General features: G+C 44.5%; 1 protein-coding gene across 1 annotated transcript in view; it reads right to left on the reverse strand.

Annotated features, from left to right (window-relative positions):
• The window catches only part of plxnb1b (plexin b1b), a 135,867-nt gene that overhangs the window by 43,711 nt on the left and 77,559 nt on the right, over positions 1–14,597 (reverse strand). Inside the window, 5 exon segments of the mRNA XM_034082633.2 lie at positions 3,519–3,627; positions 5,696–5,852; positions 7,680–7,812; positions 10,078–10,178; positions 10,471–10,599. Coding sequence (XP_033938524.1) covers positions 3,519–3,627; positions 5,696–5,852; positions 7,680–7,812; positions 10,078–10,178; positions 10,471–10,599 — 629 coding nt within the window.

Raw genomic sequence — 14,597 nt, forward strand, 5'->3', positions numbered from 1 at the left:
ATGTCCCCTCTGTGTGAAGTATCAAGGTATTCTGGTTCAGTCTTAACTAAGACCTTTGGTTCATATATTCACGTTTTCCTTAGGCAAGGCAAGTGTATTTATATAGCACTTTTATAGCTTTACAAAACAAATTAAAATACTTTTTCATTTTGATGATGTCTTTTCATCAAGAGTTATCATCGCATTTAAGATGGTAATTTTTCTAATACTTAGACTCATGAGTAAATAACTTCAGAGGTAATACCATGGTGATCATGGTAAACCAAGCACCTGCATGCTTGTTAGCATCCGGAGAATGTAAGCATGTTGACACAGAGTGCAGCTGCAGACTCTTGAGAAAGGACACTAGGTTACGAAATTGTCACAGATTAATTTATCATTAAGTTGATTTAAGGACGTATTAATGGTTCAGCATTGTTTCTCATGCTATTCATGCCGTTGTGAAGGATCCCATGGTATATTATCTCTGTATTAGAAAATAAAAAGTATTCCTGTGTGTAAATCCATTGAGCTACTGTATGTTTTTATTTTTGTATTAGGTGGAGTATTTTACACCTTATACTTGAGTTCTAAATGTCTTTTCAGCCATGCTTTATAGTACCGGAGTACTTTTTCCCGTTCCGTTAGTGCCTGGAATTTTGCGTTCACGTTCACACCAAAAAGACAACTTAGTTCCGAGAACTTTTACCCCCATTTTCAGTCCCTGCTAGAGAGGTGGTACTATCCTGGGGAGACAAAAGTACCAATTCCGATTGGCTGGGCGGATTGCAAACCACGGCCCGTAAAACTCTGAAAAGTGTTGTGAAGCTGCCATTGTATTTGCTTGCATTAGCATTATTAGCATTAGCCCCGCGCACCAACGGAGAGAGAATAACTTATGGCAACACAAAAGAAAACATGGGAGCGGTGGAGATGAGGAGGTGTCGGCGTTCTGGCGATTTACTCGGAAGGCTTCAGTAGAAGCTGCTGGGACTCCCAGCATCTTCTACTGAAGCCAGTCCCCAACAAAGTTGTTTGCGGCCTGCCAGTAAACCCAAAGCAGAAGAAGAAGTGACGTCAGCCGGCTTCATTGGCGTAATCTTCCCTCAGGGAACTTATTCTGGTGTGAACGCGACCGGCTCTTAGTTCCATGGGGGAACTAAGTGCTGGGAACTAAGTACGGTATTTGGTGTGAAGTATAAGGTAGTTTGTGGTTGCTCTCACCTGCCCTCCAGGACACACCAGCCGCAGTAGGGGTCGTGTGCCAGCAGGCAGGAGTGGCAGTCTGGGTGCTGCTGGCATTCAGCCACGGGCCTCTTCTGCAGCTGGAAGCAGGACAACAAGCATGTTCAGTCGGGCAAAGCGTGCTCACTAAGCTCCCAGAACTCTGATTAAAAATAATAGGTGGCCCACTTTTTCCACTGGAACAATGCAAATGGAAATATGGTCATTACACTAATCCTAACTAGAGGCTGCTACTGGAAGAATAATTGGGGCAGAAACAGAAAAACAAATTCCTTCTCTTCAGCTTTGTAACGGCAATACAGAAAGGTCACATCTAGAATTCAAAACAGGAATGAAACTACAAGACTGCAACTACTGTAATGATGAAGCACCATGTTTTGAGTCATGATGAAGAGATGTTCCTCTTTCTGGTCCAGGATCAGGTCTGCCCCGATGGCTGTGTTCGGCTGAATGGAGATGACTGAAAACTCCTCCACTTCTCCGTTCGGCCCCAGAAACACCTGAGGAAAAGTACACGTACACACCAAGGTTCAGACTCTGTGATGATACATGGGACCGCTGAGTAAACATTTGCACTAAGCTGAAACTCAAATGCCTTTTGTTATGGCATCATTTCAAACAAAAACATAATAGAAAGCTTGTTTATTTTTTCCTCCTTGCCATCTTCAACCACCTTGACATCACATTTGAAAGGACTTTAACGGGGGCGGGCAGTAGCACAGTCTGTAGGGACTTGCTTGGGAACCAAAGGTGAACTGCCCCAGGTGTCATTGAGCAAGGCACCGAACTCCAAACTGCTCTCTGGCGTCAGAACGCCGGTAGCCCTCTTAGCTCTGCCGCCTCTTCCTAGTATTTCAGGGATTATGTGTGTAATTGTCAAATAACAGCAGATTGAAAACCTGAATCCCCCTTGGGGACGGTTAAAGGGGATCTTAGTAAACACACATCCTGCCGGTCAAAATGTCTGGTAATAATTAGGGAGGCTCCGATCGATCGGCCGCCGGTCATTATCGGCCGATATTCACTCTTAATAGTTTGATCGGGTGCTCTCTATAAAGGCCGATCAGGAGAGCTGGATCTGATCGATATGGACATGAACGCGGGTGAAGTGTAACCGGACGAGAGAGAGATCAGATCAGCTGCTGAGTCTGACCGAACACGCAGCTCTGCATGATCACCTGAAGCCCCGCCCTCTGTTTAGCGAGCTGCAGGAGCTGCATGAGAAACTGACGGGCTGTCAGGAGAGAGAGGGATGAGAGAGAGAGAGAGAGAGAGGAGAGAGAGGGAGAGGAGAGAGAGAGGAGAGGAGGAGAGGGGAAAAGAGAGGATCCGTTTCTCCCGTGTATTATTCAAAGTTGATGTAAACTTCTGAATAATGTACGTTATCTACTACAAGTAGTTTGTTTGAATGTAATAATTATGTTGTTTGTTGTTTGTGGAATCATTTATTGAAAAATGAATCTGAATGTTCGATCTGTTACGATTATAAACTGAAGCAATATCAAAATGAGCCCCGTGAACTGAGTTTTAAACTGAAGCATATCTGCTCATAGTCCGGTAATTACCTGCTAACGGAAACTCTGCTACACAACTCTTATTATTATCATTGAAATATGACCGGTAAGTTTCAATATGTCCGGTAAAATAAATTCTGCCCGGACATTTGACCGGCGAGAAAAAATCCTAGCGGAAACCCTGATACCACACATATATGTATATACATATACACACATATATATCCATATAAATACATATATACACATATATGTATATACATATACACACATATATATCCATATAAATACATATACATATATACACACATACACATATATACACACATACACATACATATATACATATACATATACATATATACATATACATATATATATATACATATATACATATACATATGCGTATATATGAATACTTAAATGAAAACATGTTGGGTAAATATATAAAAAGCATGGAGCCTAATATCTTTTACTTCTTTTGTGATGGAGGTCTGTCCTGATCAGCATGGTATTAGCCCAGTGAGCGGAGCAGATGAAGAGGGGAAGGACTCGGAGGACTGCAGCCTTCACAGGCACGCTCTGATGAGATATTTCATTTAGGATACATAGGCACGAAAGCAGCCAGGGTGTGGACGAAAGGGTTCAACGTGTTGGAACCAGGTGGGCAGTTGAGAAGAAATGGAAACCAGACGTTGATGGACAGAATACACAGGGCACAGCACGGGCCTTGGACAGAGAGAGACACAGTACAGAGGCAGAGACATCACGGAGACTCACGGCATGCTGCCAGACAGCTGCTTCACAGCCGTACAGTCGTAGAAGGTGAAATCCCTCGATGTGACCGTGACGTCGCCGAAGCGAAGAGACAGAGGGACGGTGACGAAGTCTGCAGAGAACCAAACACAGAGAGGAAGGCGGCATGAGGAAGAGCTGGAAACATCACAGAGCAACATGGAGCTTCACCTCAGCCAATGGGGCTCGAGACATATGTGGCCAATTGAACATCTCTGCTTCAGAAAGTCCCAGATAAGCACGATGCTTCTGTAACACGGGAGAGAGGGCGGGAGAAGGACCGGCCTAATAGAGGCCATGTGCAGCACACAGAAGCATGGATGCATGATGGAATAGTGAATGGAGGTCTTGTTTCCATAGTTACAACAATAGTGTGCTCCTTGATTACATCGGAGGTCATGGAACAGGAACACAGACGATGTTTACAGTCCGGTGATCAGACGGGACAGCAGCAATCCAGATCATGTCCATTCCTTTCGGAGATAAAACTATAAATACACCAAACTGTTGGCAACAGTTCCTCGTCCGAAAGTGTAGGAAGAGAAAGTGGAAGCAGGAAGCTGTTTTTTTTAAACTAAGATTATTGTTTACAATACTTTGGGTCATTTTACAATTAGCATCTTACCAATAAGATCATTTAGATTCCAACTAATCGGTCTGTGAGCTCGTGTTCTCAGAGGCGTGCTCACAGCATGGTGATTTCAGTTATTGGCAATGACATGAATGAAGACTCGAAGCACAGAAATAAGAAGCCGTGTGGAAACAGAACATGTGCACGTGCCACACAGCATCCAGTCGCCCAGTGCTGCTGCTGCTGCTGCTGCTGAACACACTTTGAATTGCATTGTAATATTACAGCCATGTGGTCCATGTTCATTACAGCAACATTAGAGTGCATTTTTAATCTACCAGCCCGTTGTGTCCCGCGGCGGAGGAAAGCCCCGCTGAGGAGAATCTGGATTATCTAATCATGTTAGTGAGATTGCTTCATAGCAACCATAGTCTGAGATTTGGACCCACAGCAATATCGGGCCTATTTACGGACACTTCAAAGTGAAGGGAGACAACATAATGTATTATTTTCAATAAGCACTTTGTATTGTTCTATAGTTTATGAACCTGAAAAGCTGATATACTGTAGTATGTTAATGTGCCATAGCATGTGACGTGATGGCTACAGTGAGTAAAGCTCCCGCAGAGGGCAGCACAGGCTCCTATTGGTGAACTGAGGTGAAGGCATCACGTGGTAGAGCGAGCCCACAGTTGGCAGACACGCAGCAGAGATATTCTTGTGTTTCTGTATTTCTAGAACAGAACAAAGTTAAAGCAATGTATCTTTAACTTATTCCAGGTGTGCAACAATGTTTTGCCTATTTAAAAGTGTGCAGAACATTTGCTGCGAGAGGATGAGGACCCAGTCCAGAACATTCAGAACTTGTGAGAGAAACATCAGCAGCGAGGTGAGAGTCTGAACTTCAGTCCTTGTCTTTCCCAGTGAGCGCTGGCACTAACTCTCTTAAGTTAAGGTAAGCCACAGCTAGATCCTTAAATGCAGCCTGTGTGTCCATATCTCAGTACCCCCCCCCCCCCGGGCTGATTCTCCTGAGCCCCGCACCCTGAGAACCACAACAAGCTGAGAGGTTCAGGAATGCAGGCATGGGAACCAGCGTCTGGGGGGGGGGGTGTGTGTGTGTGTGTGTGTGTGTGTGTGTGTGTGTGTGTGTGTGTGTGTGTGTGTGTGTGTGTGCTGTGAATGTTTGGGTGATTGTGACCTCTGTAGAGGACTTCCATTTTTATTTACGAGCCCCTAAATCTTCTTTAATCATTGCCGCTGCCTTACTGACAGACGGCACACTAAATCTCTGAAACTTAGGAAAACTAAATCACATATGAAAGCATAAAGGATGAATTACATTTATGGAGACTTGTACGCTTTGAAGTACACACTCCCTGCTGTGTAAGCCGGTTTAGGAACAAATGGATTGGGTGATTCATGGACACAGATAGGATGTATGCGCGTAGGGTATGTCTGAGCACGCCAACGCGCACGCAGAGGTTTCTCTCATGACGGGAAAAAGCCTTCACTCCAAAAGGTGAGAAGTTTGAAAAAGCAGTAATTAAACGGCAGCTTGATCTTCTCTGCTCCAGAAACAGTCACTCACCCTGCCCTGGGGGCACCCTGGGCACCCGGCCTCTCTCAGGAGAATGGCAGGTGGCTCCGCCCCCAGTGACGGAGGCAGGACTGTGGCTGTCCTGGAAGAAGCAGGCGTAGCTCTCTCCTTTCTCCAACACCGGGAGTCCTGCGACGGACACGGACACCTGCAGAGACAAAGCCACTTCAGGGACAGATACTATTTATTACTTTATTATTATTATCTTCATTTCTGTGTGCATCACGTTTGATTCTTATTGTGTATCACTTCCGGCAATGGTCGCGTGGGTGTGGTTCATTGGTATTTAGGTGACCTGTTGGATGGCGGTTTGGAGGATATGATGTAGGAACTAGGAAGAGGGCGAATGGCGCCATGGCCTACGCGTCACAGCAAAGAGCGCTTGTTAGCCTCTCAGCGGCATGACTCGTAGGGAGCTTGTGCCGCTGCTACACTAACATATATGCGTCTTTCCATGACTTTTCAAAGTGCTATTCTCAATGACCATTTCATCTCGAACACTGGCTGGTGTCGGGCTCTGAGTTCAGGGAGAGCAGTTTAAATGCATGTCTGTAAAGACGCGGTCCACGCGTGATGTCGATGGGCAGTGACTGTGTGTAAAGCTCAACTTCTGGCTGAGGCTGGCTGCGTACAAAGATTACACTATTACAACAATTTGTACTGGATATACGATATAGGATTGGAGACATCCTCCGTAAAGCAAGCGGAAACACTTTGATGAAATACATGGCCCAGCCGTATCATGTGTGACACCAAAGGTCTCAGTCAGATCCATGTGTGCAGACTGTTTAAGAACCTCATGATTATCAAGTGTGCTCTCAAGTCAGATATCTGGTTTCTTCCTGGCCTTTACCCGTGTGGTTTGACATGACATCACACGACCTGCGCACAGCAAGGGTCCAGCAGCAGCAGACTGGTAGGCATACAGAACACATTCCCAACTGCAACAGGCTGTTATTATCTTCTTCATCTATCAATCACATCATTGTTCAGTTATTTCCCAATCGATCATCTTGTTCGTAAAACCTCAGGAAACGATGAGAAAGGCCCATCGTTATTTCCTGACGCCCAAAGCGATGTCATCAAATTGCATGTTTTGCCCACGAGTCTTCCATTAAAAAACACTCAATAGGTTCAAGGGTATCTAAAACTCAATACTTATATAATGTATTTGATGTTAGTCCATAAATATGATACATTAATTTGAGTATGGGGCACTTCTTGCTGAGTCTGGCTCCCTCATTGGTCTGAATGAACACATCTCTTATGTGCTACTAAAGCAGGGTCACGATGTCTTTGTACCGACTTCCAGAGGCTGCAACGTTGACTGCAGGACTTCAATACCACATCCATGAAAAATGACATGTGGCATAAAACCCAAACATGAAGCCTGTTGAGTTTTCTGTTTCTCCTGTATTTACACTTCCAGGGAAGGATGTGGTCCCACCTGCTGTCCTTTACACCCACACAGAGTGTTCACACTGAAAGTGGACATGTTCTCTAGCGGTCTCTCCCATGACGGAACACTGTGTGCATTGTGTATACATGTTTGCCTCTGCTGGTATCCAAAGGCACCATCTTTCACAAACATGACTGATATGCGGCTTTTCTCCAACAGTGGGACATGACAGGACAGAGCTCTGATCCCTATCTGCTCCTGACGCCTAACAAAGTCATGTACACACACTCTCACACACACAGACACACACCAGCTAGGCTGATAAGGAACAGTTGGAGGAGTTATGGGGCAGTGATTCATAGGCCCAACCCAAACCGCCCCTACACACTTCCAGTCCGTTGGCGTGTTGGCGTGGAGGCTCCACCACATTAAGAGCCCTTCCGATCCAACAAGTGTTGAGTAGGAGTGGGTTATCAAGCCCTCCAACAGCGAGTCTGCATCGGCCCTGGTGTCAGGATGTGTACCGATGGGGTGAACTATAACACTGGATCTGCTCCTCTGCTGCATCAGACTCACCGTCCGGCTCTCCTCCCGGCTGATGTTGGAGGGGTGGAGCTCCTGCACCGCCAGACACTGCTGCTCCATGTCGAAGCTCCACAGCCACTGACCCGGCTGCTGCCCCCGAGAGCACTGCGCCTGCAACACACACCTGCAGGGAGAACACAGCACGTCTGTGAGCAGGCTCTCCATCTGTCTCTCACACTCTATTAAATGCCCATAAAGTCAACCTGAAGCATGACATCCATCAATGCTACAGTGATTGGACGGCTGCACAGCAACCGGATGTTCACATGTTTTTCTAAATAGTTAGGATGTTCTAGTTTCCACTCAAACTATTTACGTAAGGAAGGTGTAATGTAAAAGATATACTGTGAGTACAGACTGGGTTGAAGGCAAACCGAGATTGAAAGGATGAAAGGAGAGTAAACACATCCAGGTGTGGAGGCAGATGTGCAAACACACTCCCAGCAGAGCACACACACACCTCCTTTAGGGTGACTTGGCAAAACACCATAACGGCAGCACAGAACTTTGGATTTCAGTGATTTTCTTTGAACTAGCCGTGAGAGAATACATATTACTGACAGTAAACATTACACAGCAACACAAGGAGTTCATTTGGACTTGATTTTGCATTTTACAATTCTTAAAAACACAAACAAAAAAGGCAATTCTGCTTAAAATAAAACGTTGAAGTCAAGATAAGTGTAAATAAAGCACTTCTGTACTTGTAAAAACAAGAAAAAACATTCTTTCTCTTGAATTATAATTCAAAAATAATGATTAACAATGATGCATTAACTTATTTGAATACATCTAGCTAGACTTGAAGGTGCTAATGCTAGCTACTGTTAGCAAACCTTAGACATATACAGTATACCTCACTGTGGCTGAGTTTGCCACTACAGCCAAACCACTATTGTTTTTAAAGTGTGTGTGTGTGTGTGCGCGCGCGCGTGTCATTCTCTGTGTGTGTCCGTGGGCAGGTTGTTTCACCAGCATAGCGAATGTTGATTTAGAAAATGGCTGTGGTCTGAGCAACCAAGAGGTCATTTAAACGAGACTGAAACAAAACAAAAGTCAGAAAGGACAGTAAGCAGCAAATCGTTCATATTCCACCAGTGTCCACTCACTGATGTGTGTTTTAATTGTTATTTTAGTCATTTATATTTCTATCTATATATTTTATGCACGCCTCTGTCACAATGTAAATGTCCCCTCTGTGTGAAGTATCAAGGTATTCTGGTTCAGTCTTAACTAAGACCTTTGGTTCATATATTCACGTTTTCCTTAGGCAAGGCAAGTGTATTTATATAGCACTTTTATAGCTTTACAAAACAAATTAAAATACTTTTTCATTTTGATGATGTCTTTTCATCAAGAGTTATCATCGCATTTAAGATGGTAATTTTTCTAATACTTAGACTCATGAGTAAATAACTTCAGAGGTAATACCATGGTGATCATGGTAAACCAAGCACCTGCATGCTTGTTAGCATCCGGAGAATGTAAGCATGTTGACACAGAGTGCAGCTGCAGACTCTTGAGAAAGGACACTAGGTTACGAAATTGTCACAGATTAATTTATCATTAAGTTGATTTAAGGACGTATTAATGGTTCAGCATTGTTTCTCATGCTATTCATGCCGTTGTGAAGGATCCCATGGTATATTATCTCTGTATTAGAAAATAAAAAGTATTCCTGTGTGTAAATCCATTGAGCTACTGTATGTTTTTATTTTTGTATTAGGTGGAGTATTTTACACCTTATACTTGAGTTCTAAATGTCTTTTCAGCCATGCTTTATAGTACCGGAGTACTTTTCCCGTTCCGTTAGTGCCTGGAATTTTGCGTTCACGTTCACACCAAAAAGACAACTTAGTTCCGAGAACTTTTACCCCCATTTTCAGTCCCTGCTAGAGAGGTGGTACTATCCTGGGGAGACAAAAGTACCAATTCCGATTGGCTGGGCGGATTGCAAACCACGGCCCGTAAAACTCTGAAAAGTGTTGTGAAGCTGCCATTGTATTTGCTTGCATTAGCATTATTAGCATTAGCCCCGCGCACCAACGGAGAGAGAATAACTTATGGCAACACAAAAGAAAACATGGGAGCGGTGGAGATGAGGAGGTGTCGGCGTTCTGGCGATTTACTCGGAAGGCTTCAGTAGAAGCTGCTGGGACTCCCAGCATCTTCTACTGAAGCCAGTCCCCAACAAAGTTGTTTGCGGCCTGCCAGTAAACCCAAAGCAGAAGAAGAAGTGACGTCAGCCGGCTTCATTGGCGTAATCTTCCCTCAGGGAACTTATTCTGGTGTGAACGCGACCGGCTCTTAGTTCCATGGGGGAACTAAGTGCTGGGAACTAAGTACGGTATTTGGTGTGAAGTATAAGGTAGTTTGTGGTTGCTCTCACCTGCCCTCCAGGACACACCAGCCGCAGTAGGGGTCGTGTGCCAGCAGGCAGGAGTGGCAGTCTGGGTGCTGCTGGCATTCAGCCACGGGCCTCTTCTGCAGCTGGAAGCAGGACAACAAGCATGTTCAGTCGGGCAAAGCGTGCTCACTAAGCTCCCAGAACTCTGATTAAAAATAATAGGTGGCCCACTTTTTCCACTGGAACAATGCAAAATGGAAATATGGTCATTACACTAATCCTAACTAGAGGCTGCTACTGGAAGAATAATTGGGGCAGAAACAGAAAAACAAATTCCTTCTCTTCAGCTTTGTAACGGCAATACAGAAAGGTCACATCTAGAATTCAAAACAGGAATGAAACTACAAGACTGCAACTACTGTAATGATGAAGCACCATGTTTTGAGTCATGATGAAGAGATGTTCCTCTTTCTGGTCCAGGATCAGGTCTGCCCCGATGGCTGTGTTCGGCTGAATGGAGATGACTGAAAACTCCTCCACTTCTCCGTTCGGCCCCAGAAACACCTGAGGAAAAGTACACGTACACACCAAGGTTCAGACTCTGTGATGATACATGGGACCGCTGAGTAAACATTTGCACTAAGCTGAAACTCAAATGCCTTTTGTTATGGCATCATTTCAAACAAAAACATAATAGAAAGCTTGTTTATTTTTCCTCCTTGCCATCTTCAACACCTTGACATCACATTTGAAAGGACTTTAACGGGGGCGGCAGTAGCACAGTCTGTAGGGACTTTGCTTGGGAACCAAAGGGAACTGCCCAGGTGTCATTGAGCAAGGCACCGAACTCCAAACTGCTCTCTGGCGTCAGAACGCCGGTAGCCCTTTAGCTCTGCCGCCTCTTCCTTAGTATTTCAGGGATTATGTGTGTAATTGTCAAATAACAGCAGATTGAAAACCTGAATTCCCCCTTGGGGACGGTTAAAGGGGATCTTAGTAAACACACATCTTAAGTAGGCTATAGTAAGAATTGTACTTGATCATGCTTTGTGTTGAGTGTGAAAGGCTTAACAAATCCATCTCTATCGCAGCTGAGGAACAGTGTGTGATATCAAAAGAAACAGGCTAATAAGTAGATGTTGAGTTAGATGTTGTTATGGCATAAGTATAAGCAGTTCAATCCGAGAAAAACAGAACTCATTCAGCTATATACAAATGAGTGCAGTGCTACATCAGTGGAGTACTGATGTAGCACTGCACTCATTTGTATATAGCTGTGTCATATGTTAATGTTAATTTGTTATAGTTTTTTTTTTTTTTAAATAGGTGTCATAACAGTCCTGTTTTTATTGTATTTGGTGTTGCTACGTATTCTTCTTTCTGTGTCTTTGTACCACATATACCAAAGCAAATTGTAAACCTACTTGGTAATAAACCGGTTCTGATTTGGCATGTTTAAAGTGTTCACGTTCACACAATGGAAAGTAAAACAAAAAAAGAATCCAAATTGATGCAGGAGAACCAGAGAGAATTCTTCTTCTTTGCCAATAGCGGCTAGCATAATAATAATAATACATTTTATTTCTATAGCGCTTTTCTTGAACCCAAAGACGCTTTACATTTGGGAGGGAAGGTAGACAAACAAAACCAAAACAAAGCCAAAAAGAAACAAAGAAACAAAACAGAAAAGCAGTCAGGAGGAGGGGGGGGGCTTATGGATACAGAGTTGAAGAGGTGGGTTTTGAGGCGGGACTGGAACAGGGTGAGGGACTCAGACTCACGGAGGTCTTGGGGGAGGGAGTTCCAGAGCTTTGGGGCTGCCACAGAGAAGGCTCTGTCCCCGAACCTCCGGAGTTTGGCCTTGGGGATGGAAAGCAAACCGGCTGAGGTGGATTTGAGGGACCGGGGTGGTTGGTAGAGGGTGAGGAGGTCAGTGAGGTAGGGGGGGGGCAGATGGTGGAGGACTTTGAAAGTGAGGACCAGGAGTTTGTAGTGGATGCGGTGTGAAACGGGGAGCCAGTGGAGTTCTTTGAGGACCGGGGTGATGTGATGCCATGATTTGGTGTGCGTGAGGAGTCTGGCGGCTGCGTTCTGGACACGCTGGAGTCTGTTGAGGGATGTAGTGCTGATGCCGTAGAGGAGGGAGTTGCAATAGTCAAGGCGGGAGGAGATGAAGGCGTGAATGAGTCGCTCAGCTGCAGGGCGGGTGAGAGAGAGAGGGACGGAGTTTGGCAATATTGCGGAGGTGGAAAACTGAGGTTTTTACAACTTGACGGATGTGGGGCTCGAGGGAGAGGGTGGGGTCAAATATAACGCCAAGGTTGCATGCCTGGGTGGAGGGGGAACAGGGGTGCCATCAATGGTGACTGTCAGGTTGGGGGTTTTGCTGAGGGTGGATTTGGAGCCGATGAGGAGGAGTTCAGTTTTATTGCTGTTGAGTTTGAGGAAGTTGTGTTGCATCCAGGATTTTATTGCAGTCACACAGGATTCGATGTGGGTGAGGGGGGGGGGGGTTGTGGGGGGATTTGGATTTGGTGGAGGTAAATCTGTGTGTCGTCAGCGTAACAGTGAAAGTCCAGGTTGTATTGGCGGAGAATCTGACCAAAGGGGAGGATGTAGATGATGAAGAGGAGGGGGCCGAGTACTGAACCTTGGGGAACACCTTGGGTGAGCGTAGCCTGGAGCTGCTAGTTACAGAAAGATCAGCAGCGAGCCAACTCCACATGTTTTTACTTTTCATACCTGTAGTCAATACTGAGTCAAGTGGCATAACTCTGAAGATACCAATGCCTTTACAAAACTTAACACATACATACAGTTTAACTCCACGATTACCGTTAACATACTAATTACATGTTACTTGTTAGACGCTTTTATCCAAAGTATACAATGAATGAACACTCCATAACATAAAGAAAGATTAAGATTATTGTTCCCCAAAAAAAGGGGTTATTTTTTTCATCAACCACAAAACAAACTAGAAATGGAAGTGATGAAAGAAATATAACCAGATAAGAGATCCTGCACGACAGGATGTTCAGACAAAGGTTGTACCAGAGGTCAGAGGTCAGAGCCAGTACACAGCAGACAGCGTCAGTGAGCAGTCTGACTGGCTGTTGGACATGAAATGCTTGTTGCTGCACAAACCCCGCCTTCTTCCACCATGACACACTGAGCTGACCTCAACAAACATCATGAGATGGAGTCCTAGCTGCTCAGCACTGCATCTTAAAAGAATAGTTTTCAGACATTAGAAGGACCCTAAAAGCATATTGGCTCCGCAGCTTAACTTAGTTTAACCAATCACAGCTCATCCTTTCTACAGTCAAAACATTTTTTTTTTTTTTTTTTTAAACCCACAGACATGGCTAAGAAATACTTCCCACTCTCATCTGTGAGTACAAAAAAAACAATCTTTGGCTGACTGTAGACTGAACATGACAAACAGTTCCCATAATTTCAAAAAAAGCTAGGTATTAAATAAACAAAAACAATGATCCATTGGGCTCTTATCCTTTGAATGTGGTTGCACACACCTTCCCATTTATACTCCTATTTGTTGGCCACAGTCAGGGGAAGGCCCTCTGGCCTGATCCCAGGTCTGTTAGAGTGGCACAGTAACGCTTCACGCTTGGCTGTACTGTTTCCACATATCTTGTGTGAATGTCGTCAACAAAGCTTTGGAATGCAGATACAGATGGCAGATAAGAACTAGAAGATGATGTTATGTTTATTTGCCACTTGAGGAAACACTGGACTGGACTGCACTGTGATTTATTGTGAGAATGAGACGGCACACCAAGTGTAATCCAGAGAGGAGCTGCTGTAATCAGCGGGGAAATAAGTGTGACTCTCCAACAACAACAACAACAAGCACAGAGTACATTTCATACTCAAATACAGGGAAACAATGGCCACTGTACTCCCTTTATGTGCACTCGGGTACACATCGTGTAGAATCCAACTGTACCAAAACACGAACGTGGACTGTTTCTAACTCAAATAGCATTTTTCAACATCACTGCTCTTCAAAAAAGATCTGCATCAGTGGCAAGCACGCTAATCTCATCCTCTGAACTCTATGGCTATGGATCATTATTTCTCTTTAAATAAAGACAATTATCCTTCTCTCTGAACTTGACATTATACAAGACTTCAACGCGGACATATTTGAATATCAATGTATACGTTTTGTATAGTTTATTTCTGTGTCACTTTGATTATAACAACCACTAGAGGGCATATGCTGACTGTGAAAGAAGAAAAGAAAGAAAGAAAGAAAGAAAGAAAGAAAGAAAGAGAGAGAGAGAGAGAGAGAGAGAGAGAGAGAGAGAGAGAGAGAGATCATTTTACACAGAGTACATGAGGTGATGAGTTAGGGAGCTAACACAGTTTGAATCGACGGTTCCTCTGAGGAGGACACGCTGACAAAGGTCCCATTAATGACGGTGACATGGACACGCACACTGTGTGCTGCCGTGACCCAGAGCTCTGCATCGTCTCAATGAGGCTCTGTGCGAGGACGTGCATGCGTCTGCCAGTCAGCGATGACAGTGCACATC

Source organism: Pseudochaenichthys georgianus, chromosome 5 (genome assembly GCF_902827115.2).
Source record: "Pseudochaenichthys georgianus chromosome 5, fPseGeo1.2, whole genome shotgun sequence".
NCBI classification, from domain to species: Eukaryota; Metazoa; Chordata; class Actinopteri; order Perciformes; family Channichthyidae; genus Pseudochaenichthys; species Pseudochaenichthys georgianus.